Source organism: Rhinolophus sinicus, linkage group LG09 (assembly GCF_036562045.2).
Source record: "Rhinolophus sinicus isolate RSC01 linkage group LG09, ASM3656204v1, whole genome shotgun sequence".
In the NCBI taxonomy this organism is placed as follows: Eukaryota; Metazoa; Chordata; class Mammalia; order Chiroptera; family Rhinolophidae; genus Rhinolophus; species Rhinolophus sinicus.
Window position 1 is genome coordinate 22,260,997 of NC_133758.1, and position 18,121 is coordinate 22,279,117.

At 39.0% G+C, this 18,121-nt stretch overlaps 1 protein-coding gene across 1 annotated transcript in view; it reads left to right on the forward strand.

Annotated features, from left to right (window-relative positions):
* Window positions 1–16,916, forward strand: part of PSTPIP2 (proline-serine-threonine phosphatase interacting protein 2) — a 77,579-nt gene extending 60,663 nt beyond the window's left edge. Inside the window, exons 6-15 of the mRNA XM_019739716.2 lie at window positions 433–495; window positions 5,488–5,586; window positions 6,169–6,214; window positions 7,104–7,183; window positions 9,873–9,971; window positions 11,059–11,155; window positions 11,277–11,358; window positions 11,871–11,905; window positions 12,980–13,034; window positions 15,237–16,916. Of these exons, the coding sequence (XP_019595275.2) occupies window positions 433–495; window positions 5,488–5,586; window positions 6,169–6,214; window positions 7,104–7,183; window positions 9,873–9,971; window positions 11,059–11,155; window positions 11,277–11,358; window positions 11,871–11,905; window positions 12,980–13,029 (651 nt within the window). The 3' untranslated portion in view covers window positions 13,030–13,034; window positions 15,237–16,916. The remainder of the gene's footprint in view (window positions 1–432; window positions 496–5,487; window positions 5,587–6,168; window positions 6,215–7,103; window positions 7,184–9,872; window positions 9,972–11,058; window positions 11,156–11,276; window positions 11,359–11,870; window positions 11,906–12,979; window positions 13,035–15,236) is intronic.
* Window positions 16,917–18,121: the final 1,205 nt, after the last annotated feature.

Sequence of the window (18,121 nt, forward strand, 5' to 3'; positions counted from 1 at the left end):
ATGCTACAGAAGTGAATATCTGTAAGTCCCTAATTTAACTGTGTTGACCTAAGCTTACAGAATAAAGACCCACTTTAAAATCTAAATGGCATTTTAACAAAATTTTAAAAATCCATTTTTGAAACCAAAGTTCATTGATAAGAGATTTGCTGAAGAGACTGTTCTAAGGTGATCAGTAATTCTCAATAGTGGCTGCCCAAGTTCAAAGGTGGACCCCACCATTAACTAGCCATAAAACTTTGAGCAAATTGTTCAGCTTCTCTTTGCTGCAGTTTCATTTGTGAAATTGGAATAATAAACTGTTCACCTGTCTTCTGGGTTGTGTGAGGACTAAATGAGACAATCCATCTGGAACACTTAGCCCTCAAGATAAGCTGGTATTAACAATAATTTCTGTTTTTATTATTAATAACACCTGTGCTCTCTTCACAGACAGAGCTTGTAATGGATGCTGTCCATAAACAAAAGAGCTTACAATTCAAGAAAACCATGGATGTGAGTTTCACTTTATTGCCTTTTTCTGAAATCCTGTGCTGTATGAGTATATTCCTCCTTAAATAACATTTCTACAATGTTATTTATTAGTGCAGTGATTTTTTTTTTTTAGTGGTTTGACTTTCCTTCTTTTTAAGGCCTTGGAAATATTGAGGATGAAACTAGATAGTGGAAATACAATGCTGTTATTTATCTGGTAACCTGGGAAAGTATAGCAAGTCAATTTAAATATTTCAGGCCAAGACACAAAATTATACGAGTATATATCGTATGATACCATTTATCTTGTGGGATTTGAGCTTTCCTCCTGTGAGTATTCTGAATCTTGATTTCTTAACCCATTTTATTGAGTGACCCCTTTCTCTTTTAAGATAACTGCTAGTTGTAAAAGCCTTCTTTCCTTTAAGTAATTTATTTAAAAAAAATTCTTACCAAGACCGAACTAAGGCAGTTTGCTAGGGCTCTCACCCTACCTTTTCATGAATCTGTTAACTCTGGATAGAGTGAAGAGGAATTATTGGAACATCTGTGACTCCATCTTTGTACAGAAGTGTCATCATGATATTCTGATTATGACATATTTGGTAACCTAGTCAAAACAAGAAAATGTCACCAATGTTGATGGCAATTCACAGTCTTTTCTGTATCATTTTTTTTCCTCTGATGTAGATCACCTCAAAAGCAATTGATAAACAGGGAATACTATCAGTGTAATGCAGAAATAGTATTGGTTGATATATGATTGTTCCCAGACCTTTTTTTTCAATATGGATAATGTACTCTACTTTTTTTTTTTTAACTTATTTTTTTTAGTTTCACTTCACTTCCCAGACCTTTTATGTTTTGAACAATCTGAGGAAAGTTTTCTCTCAATTAAAGAGAAAGCCTTATTGAAATATAATTTTCTTAACTATTTACTCTTGATCATTTAGAGCTATATAAGCATTACAATTTTGCTTCAACTGTCAAAAATAATTTAGAAAACTTAAGAAGAAAAAGACTATTGTGCTTACCCATATTTTGCTTACTATGTTCTTTTTTCCTTCTAATGTTCCAAGGTTCTTTCTAATGTTCCTTCTAATGTTCCAAAAAAGGAAACCCTAATTTCCTTTTTTTTTGATAACTTCCTTTAGATGTTCTTCAGTATAGGACTGCTAGTGACAAATACTCCTAGTTTTTCTTCATGTAAGAATGTCTTGATTTCCCCGTCATTCTTAAAGGATATTTTCACTAGATATAGAATTGTGTGTTGACAGTTCTTTCAGTATTTGAAAAATGATGTGCACTTCCTCATGACCCTCCATAGTTTCTGATAAGAAATCTGCCATCATTCAAATTGATTTTTTTCCCCTTTGTTTTTAGTTTTCAAAAGTTCACCACGCATGGTTCTTGTTATGGATTTGTCGAGTTTATCTTGTTTGGAGTTTGAATCAGCTTTTTAATCTATCTTTTGCCAAATTTGGAAAGAAATTTTGGAAATTACTGCTTTGAGTACTTTTTCAGCCCAACCTCCTCTCCTAGGATTCCAAGGATGTGAGTGTTAGATCTTTTTTTATAATGTCAAAGGTTCCTGTGGCTCTGTTTGCTTTTTTCCCACCTATTTTCTCTTTGTTGTTCATATTAGGTAATTTATATTGTTCTATCTTCCAGTTCACGAATTCTTTCTTCTCTCTCTTCCATTCTCTTCTTAAGCCCATCCATTGAGTTTATTTCAGGTATGTTTTTCAGTTCTAAAATTTTCATTTGGTTCTTTATATATTCTATTTCATTTCTGACCTTTTCTATTTATTTGACAAGACGCTATTTTTTGTTCATTTTTTTCAAGTGTGTTTATAATTGCTCATTGAATATTTTTATGATGACTGGTTTAAAATCTGTCAGGTATTTCTAACATATCTGTTATCTTGATGTTGGCACCTACTGATGGTCTTTTTCATCTACATTGAGATCTTCCTGGTTCATGGTATGATAAATGATATTTGATTGATTTTGGACATTTCGGTATTATGTCACAAGACTCTGGATCTTATTTAAACCCTCTTATTTAAACCTTTTAGGGGGAAAAAGTCCAGGTTCCACCCTTGGCCTCTGCTGACGCCACAGGGTATGTGTGGCTTTGTTACCACTGGGAAGTAGTTAATGTTCTAGACCTCCGCTGACACCACTCCAGCAGGGAGGGGGTGTGCCTCATTATTGCCAGGTAGGGGTAGAAGTCCAAGTTTCCCACATGATTTCCACTGGCACTGTGTGTGGGGCTTTGTTACTTCCTGGTGCAAACGGAAGTCCCAGTTTCCTCTTTGTCCTTCTCTGATACCCCCTGGGCATGGGAGCTGGGCACCTCCTTACAGCTTGGTGAGGGTGGAGGTCTGGACTCCCTAGATGGCCTTTGCTGGATGTGTGGTATTTAGCTGAAGTAGAATGGTTATTTTCTAAAGGTTTCTGTCTTGCTAGGCTGCCCCTTTTCTGGTGTTTTGGGCAGAGAGAGCTAGTTTTTGTTGGGCTTTTTTTTTTTGGTCTGTGCCCATTAGCCTTTCTTGGTTGCCTGCTTCTTTGGCCCTCAGTCTGTGATATCTGAGGCAAAAAGAATACCCAAGGAGTAACTTCTAGGTCACTCTTCTGAGACCAAGGTCACTTGTCAGTGTGCCTTCTTCCCTCCATCTTTCAGTATTCTTATGTTTGTTTTATACATAACGTCCTGGGTTTTTAATTATACTTGTATGAAGGAAGAGGTAAAAGTACATTTGCTCCCTCTTCCCAGAAGCCCACATAACCTTTCAAAGAAGTATTTTGCCATATGTGTTTAGAGCCACAAATAGGATTATATCCCATTAATCTTACACTAAGAATCCAAGGCTCTATCTGTAGGAAATCATTCAAAATAAGAGAAATAAAAGCATGAACTTGTACACTATTTATAATGAAAAATATAAATGATTTAGTGACCAAATAATGGAGAAAGAGTAAATACATTTTGTAACCTTTAAAACATGATTATGAGGATGATGTAGCAACAGAGGAAAAATGCGTAATATGTTATATATGAAAATAATGCAGGATAGAGAAACCTTGATCACTGACAACATTAGCATTTAAGACTTCTTTAGAGCAAAAGAAAAACATCATCTTTTACATGGTTTCAAAACATATGACAAATGAGGGAAAATATTCATAACTTATATGACTTACAGCCAGTTAGTGTTCCTAGTATAGACTGAGCTCTTACAAACTAATTAAAATAGAGAATGCTCCAACAAAAAAGTAGGTGAAAGACATGATGTGGAAAGGACATACCACCTTAATAGGAATGAAATAAATGCAAATAAAATAACAGTATTCTAACATTCTCACCTCTAGTATTAGAAAAGTTTAAAAATATTACCATATTTGGTATTGGTGAGAGTGTGAGGAAACAGATACTTTTGTAAGGAGTATAAATTGGCACAGCCATTTTGGAAGGAAGTCTGATGTGTACATATTCTTTTATCAAATAATTACACTTCTAGGAATTTGACACATATAGATAACTTTACGCTACCCAAAATAAAATCTGAGTATTTTCGTTATAAAAAATGGGAACCAAAATAAATGTCCACCATAGAGTTGGTTAAGAAAATTATGGCATGAACCCTTAAAAGTGTTCAGCTACAGAGAACATGCTTGATTCAGACAAATGTCTATAAAATATTGTTGCAAAAGAAAAGACTTGTGGCATGACTATCTTATATGCTTGTAATAATGAAAAATTACTGGGCCGGTCTGGTGGCTCAGGTGGTTGGAGCACTGTGCTCCTAACGCCAAGGTCACCAGTTCGATTCCCACATGGGCCAGTGAGCTGCGCCCTCTACAGCTAAGACTGTGAACAACAGCTCTCCCTGGAACTGGGCTGCGGTGAGCAGCCTCAGGTTGGCATGGGCTGCCCTGGGCTGCCAGGAGCGGCCGGTGGCCAATGTGAGTGGCTGGTAGCTTACTGGCGACCGACTGCATCAGCTGGCGGGAGCGCAAGGCTCATAATACCAGCATGGGCCAGGGAGCTGTGTCCTGCACAACTAGACTGAGGAAACAACAGCTTGAACTGGAGTAGGGGGTGGGGGGAGGCCAAAGAAGGGGGAAAAAAATTACAAACTTTTATTTCTGTGTGTGATTATAAGATTGTTTACTGAAAGGTTAACCCTATCTGAACTACAGGGGATACTGAGAAATGTAGTGTAGCATATGAAATATTTGACGAGCACAAACCATTTCTGCAAGAGAGTCTTCATTCTTAGTGAAGCACTTTCTTTTGGTCACCGTTTTTACTTATTAGCTAACTGACTCATAGCTTTGCTTTGTTTAAGCAAATTAAATGTTTGCTTCAATAGTTGAAACAGAAAATTATTTGATTCACTACCTATACTGTGTCAATTGTTTCCCTACCACTGGTAGGTAATAGTAGTACAGGATAGACTCTGACCTACTTTTAAACTAGCTAAAACAGAATATCTTAAATAAAAAAGGAACATGACCATCTTTAAACAGCAGACATGATGGGGTTGATACCACTGCCACATGTTATGTGAGGCACATTAGAATATTGAAGCATAATTATAAGTACCGTGACCAAGTGATTGCATCTAAGTTTTGAAGGTTATGAATGGTGTATAAGTGTTGGATTACATATTTTATATTACACATGTATTTTGATTTTACCCATCTGAAATTCCATCTTTTGTTCTAGTCAGTTTTTAAAGCTTATAGACTTTGTTTACCAAATAGGAGTCATTATTCCCTTGATCAGGTTGCCACTACATACATAATTTGGAAAAGGGCTGGACAGATCTTCCAAAGATAGATAAGAAAGAGCATCTGCCCTCTGAGTGGTCACATTCTAGGGGTGATCACAGCCCTATTCAGGGTGCCCTGTTTTTGGCTGGGCGTGGCGGGCTAGGGTGGCTGTTTTTCAGGGTTATGTTATGCTCACCTGGTGTGGTCCTCTTTTGGCTCATAACCACTAAGGCAAAGAAGAACTATGAGCAGAAATGCCGAGACAAAGATGATGCAGAGCAGGCTGTCCACCGAAGTGCCAACATGGTAAACTCAAAGCAACAAGAAAAGGTACATGGGAGGGCTGACTGCCTGAAAAATCTGAGATTTGCTACATCGAGCTAAAGCCAATTAATAATCTTAATTATAAATGGGTCTGCGCCCTAAGCTCCTGGCAATGTCTTCCGTTAGGCTATTAGGATCTTCCGAACCAGAGAAACCCTTGTCACAATTTTGGGGTTCTGGAAGAGCTAGAGAAAGGAGGCCATAGGGGAGGGAGAGGGGTGATAAGAAGTGGGGGAGGGGTTCTGATTTTTTTTTTTCCTCTTGAAAACTCAACTTATGTATTCTTTGTAGTCAGGCTGCCTCCTGCTTGGGTATGTTAGAAATTTAATTTTATAAAATCTGGATATAAGATTGCCAGCAACCAGAGGGCAGGGGTATGTCTTTAGAAAGACATAGGGTAAGCTGCTTAATGGATACTTTCCTATGGCAATAAGATTAGAGAGCAAGTTGAATGATTTGCTCACGAGTGAAACATAGGGAAGTCTTGGACTAGCACTTGTCTCTTCATAGTAATTGCTTTCAGGTCTCTTCTGCCTATAGAATCCTGGCCCAGCATTCCTGATCTCTTGTTCTGTTTTCTCCCCACAGCTTTTTGTGAAACTGGCAACTTCCAAGACAGCAGCAGAAGACTCGGGTGAGCGGGCTGCTCTCAGAGATAGGGGAGGATTGTGGTGGGGTTTACATGATCCTAAATCTGTCTGAGAAAGGTAGTTTCATACAACTTCCAGTAAAGAATAGATGGATATACAGCAGGATTAACAAGCTATCAGAAGGGAGAATCAGGGAGAAAAGGAGGAAAAGAAGGAGGGAGGGAAGGGAAACTGGGAGGAAGCAAAGGAGGCAGCAGTTTCTGGCCACTGCCTGCTTAGTCTGGCTGCCTTACATGTAATTGCCTAGTGGTGGTGGTGGTGGTGGTGGGGTCATGTGACAGCTGCTATGTAACCAATCGGGTGGATGCTGACTCTGATTTATTGGAACATCTGCCTTAAAAGCCAATTGCAGCCCTGATACCGCTTATCTGCTGTGAAAGAAACAGCCATTGGTGAGGCCTTGTCATCATCAAAATATAAGATCCAAACCAGGTGTATACAAAGGTTTCTAATCCAGAGTATCCTCTAGGAAATAAGCCTGTCTTCACTGTGGTTACTTAAGAAGTCTCTAAGCCCAAAACTAAAGTAACTTGGTGCCTCTTTAGGGCTCAAGGTAGTTCTCTTCTCTGCATCCTTCCTTCATTGGATAATTTTCCTGAAAACGGAAAGGGACGGAAGCTTTTGAGGCCGAATTAGACAAAGAAAACGCTGGTTGAGGTCCCTTGTATGCTTTCTCTTCTCCGTTCTTGGATCATTTCTTGCTAATTGCTTGGTTCAGTGCCTATTTCACAAAGACCTGATAAGGGTGAGAGATGTAATCAGAGCTCCGTGGAGCCTTGTGAGCTCACCGCCATTGGCCTGAGCCTGAGGGGTGGGTCTGCGAGCTGCTCTCCTGTCGGGTTTCTGAACCCAGGCCCCTCCCCTGCATTGCAGACAAGGCGTACATGCAGCATATCAATACGCTGGATAAGATCCGAGAAGAGTGGCAGAGCGAGCACATCAAGGCCTGCGAGGTAACCGGAACCAGAAACTGCCCAGGAGGGGGCGGGTCTGCCTCCTGGAAGTTGTAGAGTCTACTTTTGTAGAGATGTTTTGCCCGGTTTATGATACCCCTCAGTTCTGACAGAATTGCTTGAGGGCAGATTAGAAATCAGGAATTTAAATGTAGGAAGGCAGGAACTGGAATGTTCCCCCCCAAACCTCATCTTCTGCCTCCACCCCACTCTGACCATGCTTCCCAACTCTTTTCAAGGCCTTCCGCTCTTGTTTGGCTAGCAAGCACGAAACAAATGAATCAATTAATGGTTAAGTAAGTACCTTTCGAGAACCTCACATGTACTTAGTATGTGATAAGGAAAATCAGACAGAAGGTGAGCAGGCTTTAGAATTTTTTACCCTTCTCGCACCTATGCTTTCACCATTGCCTCCATTCATATTCAGCCCATGACCTCACTTATAATTTCCCAGAGAAAATAAGACATAAGCTGGAAATTTCCTGAAGTTTCGGTCACTCTGTCTACATGTTTTCTTACCACTGGTTCTCAAAGTGAGGTCCCAGGACCTGTGTAGCATCAGCATTGCCTGGGAACCCCTTAGAGATTCACAGTCTCACACCAACTCCAGACCTATTGAATCTGAAACTCTGCGAGTGGGCCCAGTAACCTGTCTTAATAAGCCCTCCAGGTGACTGCTGCGAATTAAAGCATGAGAACCACTGACCTACACATTCCACTCCTCACCTTTTCTCCTGTTATAGTAGAAAAAGGGCTGTTCCCATCCTATTGAGATCTTCTCCCTGGGGACAGGATATCCCATCCAGCTGGCTTGTGCATAGCTCCCTTTCATGTGAACTTCTATTATTTACACAAACTCAGCTCCTTCCTGGCTTTAAAACCTACCCGCAGCAGTCTGTTGCTTCCCGGCTGCTACCCTCTCCTGTCTTCCTGGCCAGGCTTCTTGAAGGAGCTGTCTCCACATCCTCATTGCTCCTGCCTGTCCCAGCCTGCTGTGTCTTGGGTTTGCGTCTCTGCAGCGGCCTCTGAGAGGACCCAGTGACGCCTTTGGTGTGAGGTCCATCGGGCCTCGGCAGTTTCTACTCTTATTTGACCAGTGTTTACCATCTGATACTGTGGTTCACTCTCCCCCTTCTACATAAAACCCTCCTTTCTGCTTTACTTCCTTAACTTTACATTCTCATGGAAAAGCCTGGAATAAAGCCATTTTTATTAGGTTTAAGAACATGCAAAGCAACACTGTATACATCTAATGGATATGTACATGCTGTGTTTCCCCGAAAATAAGACCTAGCCAGACCATTAGCTCTAATGTATTTTTGGAGCAAAAATTACTATAAGACCCGGTATTATATTATTATATTAAATTATATTATATTATATTGTATTATTATAAAGACCCGGTCTTATATTAAAATAAGACCAGGTATCATATTATATTACACCCAGTCTTATATTATATTAAAATAAGACTGTGTCTTATATCAATTTTTGCTCCAAAAGACGCATTAGAGCTGATGGTCCGGCTAGGTCTTATTTTCGGGGAAACATGGTATTATAAAAACCTGCATGAGAATGATAAAACTTAGGATAATGGTTATCTATGGAAAGGAGGAAAGTGATGCAGATTGGGAAAAGCACGCAGGGGCTTTAACAGAAGCTGAAACAAATATGGCCAAAATTTTTGACAAAGCTAGGTTGTTGGTACATGGAATTTATTGCTCTCATGATTCTGTGTGAAATATTCTATAATAAAAATAATGTAAATTTTAGTATTTATATTCTATAAATAAATATATAAATACTAAAATATAATTCTATATAAATAGTAAAATATTTACAGGTGAAATAATGTATTTGTTTCAAAATACTCCAGGAAGTAGGTCAGTTGGTAGGGATGTCGGTAAAACAGATTTGGTTGTGAGTTGATAAATGTTTATACTGGTGAGAGGTACATTATACTCTTCTGTCTACTCTTGTATATGTTTGAAGTTTTACATTATAAAAAGTTTTAAACTGTAATAGTGTTGTATTCAATATTTTAAAAATACATTAATATATACCATTCACTGTTGAATAGTGTAGTATCTATTTTATAGAATAACTTGGTTTTCCAAAAGTTGATATTTGTTTATATTTCAAGAAATATTGTTTTGGTAGTGACTTTAAAAAAACAACTTTTTTATTAAGGAAAATTTCAAACATACACAAAAATAGAAGACAAGTGCAAGGACTCCCATGTACTCTTCAACTAGCATCAACAAATATGACCATCATGCCAATTGAATTCATTCGTTGATATGTGTATAGGGGGCAAATTTTGAATCTGAGGCTCCGGAAGGCTGCCCAGTGGAGACACATCTTAAGCAGCTGGAAATGTGAGCTGGAATTCAGGCTCCCCCCTTACATGGGTGTCTGGGTTCATCATAGCCTCTTACCTTCAGAATTATAATGAATCCAGTTTGTGTTATAATGAATCCAGTTTGTGTTAATACTATATTAGAATTCATTTGCATTCTTTGCCTGCTCCGAGAGTTTATGAGTTTTCTTGGTGATGAGTTTATTACCCTAAATGGGACAATAAGCTTACAGATAATTGAGGGTTGACGCTGTTTCTTAAGTCATAGCCAGTCTAGACAAATGGCCGTTTTCTCTGTATATGTATGTACATGTAGTTGTGTTTCTGCAGGTGTTTGAGGCTCAAGAATATGCACGAATAAACTTCTTTCGGAATGCCTTGTGGTTACACGTGAATCAGCTGTCAAAACAATGTGTCACAAGCGATGACGTAAGTCAGAGACATCCATGCACTATTCAGTAGAGTGGAAAGAACTGTAGACCTTAATTAGTTCAGCCCCCTCATCTGAGGCCTAGAGAGGTACAGTGACTTGCCCAGGGCCATACTGTGAGTTGATAGAAGGATCCAGATAAACATCTAACCTGCCTGACTCTTGGTCCACTTTGTTGCCATGATTTTCTCTTAAAGAAATTCAGAGTTAGGGCAGGAGAGCGGAGAAGGGAGATCCAATTACAGTTTAATTTATGAAAGACAGAGGTGTCACAGCATGAATGTGAATCCCAGAAGGTCACTCCAGGTCAGCACCAAATACTAGCAGACTGACCTGTGCCCAGGCTAATGGTCGCGCCAGGGCTCAGGATTTACTTTAGTGGCATTTCCAGGACCATTATCCTGGTTTAACTTGTGCACAGCAATCCTTATGGGCATCCCAGATCTCAGAGGGACCAGAATCAAGTTATCACAACCTTCGTTGCTAAGAAATAGCCACCCTCACTTAGATGAGACATTTACTTTAGAAGAGCAATTAAATATGCAGAAGACCTGTAGCACTGAATGGAAGAACTTTCCTCCAAGTTAAATAAGTATCTTTGCATTTGTGTGTGGCATTGTTCTTGTGTCATGGGACTTGTTATCTATATTCTTTGTTCCATCAGTATTTAAAAAGAAATCTTTTCAAAACAAAATTTGGAAATGAGTCAGCCATTCATCAAGCCTCCTGTTTTAATACTATGTTTCCCTGAAAATAAGTCCTAACTGGAACATCAGCTCTAATGTGTCTTTTGGAGCAAAACTTAATATAAGACCTGGTCTTATTTTGATATAATATGAGGCTGGGTCTTATATAATATAAGACTGGGTCTTGAATAATATAATAATATAATATAATATAATATAATATAATATAATATAATATAATATAATATAATATAAATTACTGGGTCTTATATTAATTTTTGCTCCAAAAGACGCATTAGAGCTGATGGTCGGGCTTGGTCTTATTTTTGGGGAAACATGGTAAGCCATGTCATAATTTTGATGGACATCCCTCTACCTTGATAAATTTTCTTTTTGTTAGATGTATGAACAAGTCCGTAAGAGTTTAGAAATGTGCAGCATTGAGAAGGACATTGAGTACTTTGTGAATCAACGAAAAACTGGACAGACTCCACCAGGTGAATAGAACAGTGGGCTTGGGGGTTTATTTAAGCAATTTTATTAGTCTTTCTTGGCACATATCATTGAGAAAGGAAGGCACCTACCTCCTCATGTATTGTTTCTTGATGGTTTCTGTAGCACCCATCATGTATGAGAATTTCTACTGCCCCCAGAAGAATGCAGCCCCACCTGGAAAGGCTACAGGGCCTAACTTGGCAAGGTAATGACCAGCTTCCTTTCACAAAAAAATATTTTTAATAAACTTTTTTTTATCATTAGTGTCATAAGACATTAGAAGTGGATCATGTCTACCACTGCATTTGCTTAGTGAGGTTGCTAGAGTTTTGGAGAAAGCATTTTTAGGATAAATGTGTAATGGATTTTACTAGTCATAGTTCAAGGAGGACAATATCATACTTGGCTGTGATTATTTTTCTTCATGCATGAATCCTATACCTTTCTTACAGCCTGTACAGAGCAGGAGTCAGCAAATTCTGCCCTGCCCCATGAGTCAAATTTGACCTGCCTGCTTTGGTAGGGCCTGCGAGTTAAGAATAGTTTTTACATTTTTTAATGGTTGAATAACAAATGGAAAGGATACTATTTTGTGACATGTGAAAATGACATAAAATTCACCAGAACTGATTAGAGTGTAATATGTTTGGTGTGTGAAGTAGAAACTTAGGAAAAACCAGAACGTCTCTGAAAAACTTTGGTGTTCATTTCTTACAGGAGGGGACCTCTCCCAGTTCCTAAAAGTATACCAGGTAGGTCACCAAGAAAGACTTTTGGAAATTCTTATGTCAGGTTTTCTTTAAGGTTGAGTAGCTAGAATTTTGAAATAAAGGGAAAGAGAGGAATAAATAGAATCAAATTCCCGAGAGAACAAGCCTATATTAGAATCTTACTATAATCCTATGTGTCACAGAGTGCAATTTGGTAATTGGTGGTCTATTTTATAGCTTATCCAAGAGAATTTATTTCCTGGAGTACCAAAACAAACTTCTGAGAAGGCAGTGTTACTTAAGAGATTATTTCAACTTGGGCCATAAGAACAGCAGAGCTGAGATATGGTTTCCTTTGGATTGCACAGACATATAATTTATAGGAGGCACAAATGTCTAGAACCATGTAACTTAATATTATATGTTTTGTACATGGCCCATAATTGGATCTTTCACTAATAACTGGTCTCTTTTTTCTCTGAACTCCCATACCTCTGGGAGAACCACAAATTTTAGCATTTTTTTGTTGTTGTTGTTAGTTATATTCCTTGGATAATTATGAGATTCTTGAGGGCAGGCACTTGGTTTTTTCCTGTATCCCTCACAATTCCTAACACAGTACTGAGCACATAGTAGGTGCTCAGCAAATATCTATTATTTGAATAAAAGAAAGATATACCTATCAAGGGAAAGAGGGAAGAAACAACTAATGCGTTTAGCAGCTTGGCAACAATTTAGTGACTGAAAAACAATTTAGTGGCTGAAATTATATCTTTGAGCAATATAAGGATTTAAATGACCGTTTTTTCTTGTTGCCTTATAATTGCCACTTGATAATGTGGGACTTATTTTTGTCCATTTTTGAAGATGATTTTGCTGTGGGTGGTGCTCTCTGGGCGGGGATAAAAAAGGGCAAAGAAATCACCATAGTGAATTCCAGAATATTCTGAGTTATAATTAGGACTACCATGTGTAGGTTTTGTTGCCAGGTATAGTTCCTTCTTACAAAAGGGAAGTCACTAGACTCTTTGAGTGGAATGCCTTGATTTGAAAGGGCTAAGATCTTATCATGGGAGAACGTTGGCTTCATGTTGCTCTGTGTTCTGCCCTTTGCAGATGACCCAGATTATTCTTTGGTTGATAACTACAGTTTGATCTACCAGTAACAGTGGTAAGAGCCTTTAATTTTCATGTTATCTAAGTTGCATTTAGATTGGTGATTGTAGTTTTGAAGTCTTTGACTCCTCTTTATAACACCACTGAAAGTAATGTCTGGTAGCAGGCTGGCACCCTCACTGGTAGATGTGGTGTTCTTGCAGGAGGTCTTCTCTGGATCCCACTACTGAAAGGAGACTGGAGACCACTCCAGTGGTCTCTGTATCTGAATGAGGGTATTTTCCCTTCATTAGTTATTCTACCACTCTTTATCTTGCTCTCATTAAGTTGTTTCATGGCTATTACTCATCTACATGTAAAGCAATGCTCACAAATGAAATACACCTCATTCTTACTCCTTCATTTCCAAAAGAGGAAAAGTCAAGTAAAAGCAAGTCAATAAAAATAAGGCAAATGCTACTATAGTCACCAAACGTACAAAGGCATCGCATGGTAATCCTGCACTGGATTATTACTGTTCTGAAGTAGCAAACCACAAGGATTCCTAGAACAGAGCTACTAAGCCAACCGTGGCTGCAAAGATGACTCTTACTCTTTGGCATTCCAGGGCTTGCAACATGCTCCAAGTCAGTATCAGTCTTCACTAATGCTTAGGAATAATTCTGAAGCCACAAATAGCAATGCTAAATGAAACTCCTCATAAAGTACAATTCTTTTAACCCAAATGGGCCTACTTGGGGTATGATGCTATATGCATATATGAGCAAAGGAAAGGTCCGAAAAGATATAATCCCAAACAGGTTAATTGTTTTTCTTTTTGTTTGACCACATGTTCTAATTTGCCTGCAATACACATTTATTCTTTAATTAAAAACTGTTTTTAAAGAGTTGATCCTGTTGCATATTTCTGACCTTAGTGTTTTCCTGGGGGCGATCGGAGAGGTGGGTGGGATGCAGGACGGCCTCTCTCCTACCCTTCCTGGTCTGGTGTTTGTGACATTTGCTGTCACTTATGAAACGAAACAGGTTTTACCAGGGCTCTTCTAACCTTTCCTGAGGCTGTGATGTGCATGTGCTTTTCCTTCAGGGTTCTATACAACTGAAAAGTGCTTAGAAGTGAGGACATCAAGCATTGCTTGTCTTCCGCCCTCTGAAAACACCTGCTTTGTGACTTATAGCCAATTAGCTAACGAGGAGGGGAGTCATAGTGTCTTGATTAGATAGAAGTAATCAGCTAGTATTATTTAGATTTAAACTTAAGTCTTTACATTGCTTAAGAAGTGTGTTTACTATTTAAGGAAATTTGCTGTAAAAGATAATGGACAATTGAAGACATTACCTACCCCATACTTGAACTATATCTAACTTTCCGATGCACAGTGGCCTTTACCACCCGTCATCATTTCTTCTTCATTTCATAAGCCTCCATCTTTCTCATGGAAAGAGACAAGGCCCATATTAGATGTAGAGCAGAACCTGGGAATCAGTGACGTGGGATTCAAAGGTGAAACCACCCTCTGGAACACCGTGTAGATGATGGCTATGGCTAGAGCACTGGCGGCTCCAAGAGGTTTTATTTTGTTTTTTATTTTTTACATCTTTCTTTAATGCCCTCACCAGTTTGCATACAGCATATATTCGAGTGGCTCAATAATTGCATTTGAACCAGCAACTCTAGTTCCTCAGAGCCCAGAAATCTGCTGTTTGAATGCAAGATGCTAAGACCAACCCATTTAGTCAAGTTATGTCATTTCATCGGTGTTCATTAGTATCTGCACCCGCGCAACGATAGGACTTCAACATATACTGGTATAATTGACTGAATTTAAGAGAATTTTAAAGAAGGGAGTCTACCTTAGTAACTTAGTGAAGCAGCTTATCACAGCATTTAAAATAGTTTGAATGAACATTTGGAATTGAATTTAAATGGGAAGGTTTAGGAATTTGCGATTTGTTCTGCAGTTGTTGATTTTAGCTGCTGTTTCTGTTCTTCATTCTAACATACTTAGGTAGAGACAGATTACAACTTTTGAATTTAAAAATATGTGTATCGAAAAATATAAATCCATGTATTATTTACCAGAGAGCAATGCTATTCTCATCTATTCCACTTTCCATCACTTGGAATACCCATTTCTCACCCTGTGTTTTCCTTGGCCAAACACACTTATCCTCATTGAATAAAATCTCAATGTTGGAGCTGGCTGCTGACATGAATGATTAATTCAAATGAAATTTCTTTGTTATTTTCTTTCAGAAAACAAATCTTTTTCTGGCTGGTGCTTCTATGGTGTGGAAGGAGGCACTCAGAACAGCAGAATCTGTAGAAATTATGTCAATCATGAAGACTTTGAAGTGAACCCTTGCTGTAATTTTTTGATATTTTAAATTTATGGTAGACATTTAGTTTAACTTAAGCTAGTTGAACTCTGCAGTTTCTAAAACAAGTTTAAAAATTGCCCCAGATTGAAGAATGATCCTTTCCTAATAGGTTACTAAAGTTGTGAACGAACCGTGTTTTCTTCTTGATCCAGGACAGTCTCTGGATTTGGAGCCTTGACTCGGGGCGTGGGGGGCAGGGATGGCTGCAAGGGAGTCTGAGCCATCGACCTGCAGAAGAAGCTCCTTTGGCTTTGGGGCAGCGTGCTATGGATTTTCCATAGCAGCACATACTCTCAGTGGTGCAAGATTTAAAATTACCTTCCTTTTTGGCTGGAAGACTTAGAGGCCATCTGATTGTACTTGCTCATTTTACAGATGAGGAAATGAGGCCCAGAGGTGTGAAATCAATTTCCTTACTGTTGTCTCAGCTGATTGGGTACAGAACCAGAAGAGACTGCTAGTGTATCCGACATCACAATTCTTCTAACCTTCCCTGAGGCTGTGATGCTCATGTTGAAATTTAAGCTGCCACATGTTTTTGCTGGCATCTACTCAATTGGGAAAATTACCAGGGTTTAAATGTCAGATTTATTTTTATATGGCTCACTCTGTGTACTGAACTACAGAGCACCATGTTTAATTTAATCTAAGAAACATTGATTGTAAAATCGCCATTATTTTCTACACCACTAAGGAAATTGGGTGGGGGAGAGTTGACAATTAACTTGTGACAGTTAATGGCCATGCCCATTTAAATTTGAGATGCTAAAGTGTGCCCCCCCAAAAAAAAAAAACATATATATCTCCTAGAATCAATGAAATGTGACTCTGTTTTTTGAAATATTTTGACTCTATTCCTGAAGAGAAACTTAGAGTTACAAAGCCAGTTCTCAGTCCTGGGTCTCAGAGAATCTTGCTGGATCCTGGAATCTTTAAAGTATCGATCTTACCCTTTCACAAAAATTGAGGTCTTCCTTTGGTCACCCACAAAGAACAGGGAGATTATGTACTTTTTGTACAACATTCACACGCTGTGAGAAAAGGGTTCATTGTAGTTCATGGTAAGTTAAAATAGCACTGTCACAAAATAAAATAAAATAATAAAATGCGTGTAAAATAAAATAACACTGGTACTTATGTTGTAAAATTCTGTTAACACAAAGAGCAGATATTTTCCTCTTCTGCTCTGTGCATTAACTTTCCCAGAACTATGGACAAGTTGATTGAAAGAAGATCAATTATTTGCCCTCTTTTAATGTAAGGCACTACTGAACGTGACAGCTTCTTGTCAGGACAGGAAAATTGCATCAGTTGGACATCCTTTTGAGAAACTGAAGTTTGCAAAGGGCCATTGACTTCCCCAAATTGAATAGGCTTCAAACTCAGAACATTCTATTTTTAAGTACTTTATTTATTGTCAGCAATTTCTCAGGGATGTCACTTTTCTCTCTGTTAGTGTGATTGATATAAAAGTGTTTTATGAATTGAAAATATTTTTATTTTATTGCTCTTGCAGTTTGATATGAAATAAAGGTTCTTGGTGATGTGGGATTTATTTTGCATTTTGGTGTTAACCATGTCTCTCTCCCAAGTGCTATTTGACCCCTTGTCACATTAGCTTTTGTTAGACTACAGAAGGACACACTGCTGGTGAGGGAAGCCAAGCAGAGTCGGGTGCCATGCCACTTCCTTCTGCTGCCAGCTGCAAGGTCAATTCCTCAAGGACACACCTTCCCTTCCTCCAGACTAGGTTGGATCCCACTGCTGTATCCTTCACCCCTCCCACATTTTCCTTGTTATTACATGATTCACTCTTGAAATTAGTTGTTCAAGGTCTGTCTTCCCTCCTAGACTGTAACCTCCATGAGAACAGGGACCTTCTCTTTTTTCCTGCAGTCGCCCTATCACCTGACACATAGTAATAAACATAAAAGAATCAGTAACCTAGAAGAGAACTCAGTTAGAGAAAGAACCAGTTGAGAGAGAACTAAGGAGTGTAAAGGAAGCAAAGCCAGTCAAATAAGTATACATGTTAAATTTAGTAAATATGAGCTCCTCTGTGACTGTTGGTGTCTTAATTTGGGTTCCACCATAAGCAGACCCTGAGATAAGGATTTGAGTGCTGGTACTTTTTCTGGGGGGTGATCCCAGAAAGCACCAGGATGGAAGTGGGGAAGTAAGCCAGGGAAGAGAAGGAAAACAAAAAAGCGTGCATGATCAAGCAAGTTACCACAGTGGGCAACTGGAACCTAAGCCTTTTGGGGATTTGTGGGAGATAGTGTGGGACTCGCATCTTGGTGGTATCTCACCTGAGGCGAGGGGCTGGGATAGTCATTCACCAACTCCTATTAGTCACTGGTTGAGGGCTGCTCCTAGGAGGCATTAATTCTGGCCTGCTGTGAACGCTGGCAGATTGGGTCCCAGTAGCCTCCGATGGTCTTCAGGCAGACGCACTTCCTGACAGTTGGAAGCTAGGCTGGTGTGTAAAAGAAATGATAGATACTAAGGGGATTTGGATGGGACACTGACAGTGCTGACACCTGCCTGGCTCCGATTCCCCTGTGCCCATATGAATTTTACTCCATCCTGTCACTACTTCTTCAAGTCCCACTTTCCAACACACACACACACACACACACACACACACACACACACACACACACACACACACACACACCCCAGGAAGTGTAGTAGGACAAGCTATAGTCCCTGTTGCTACAGATGAGTTCATCATTGATATTCATTTCTTTGGATAAATGT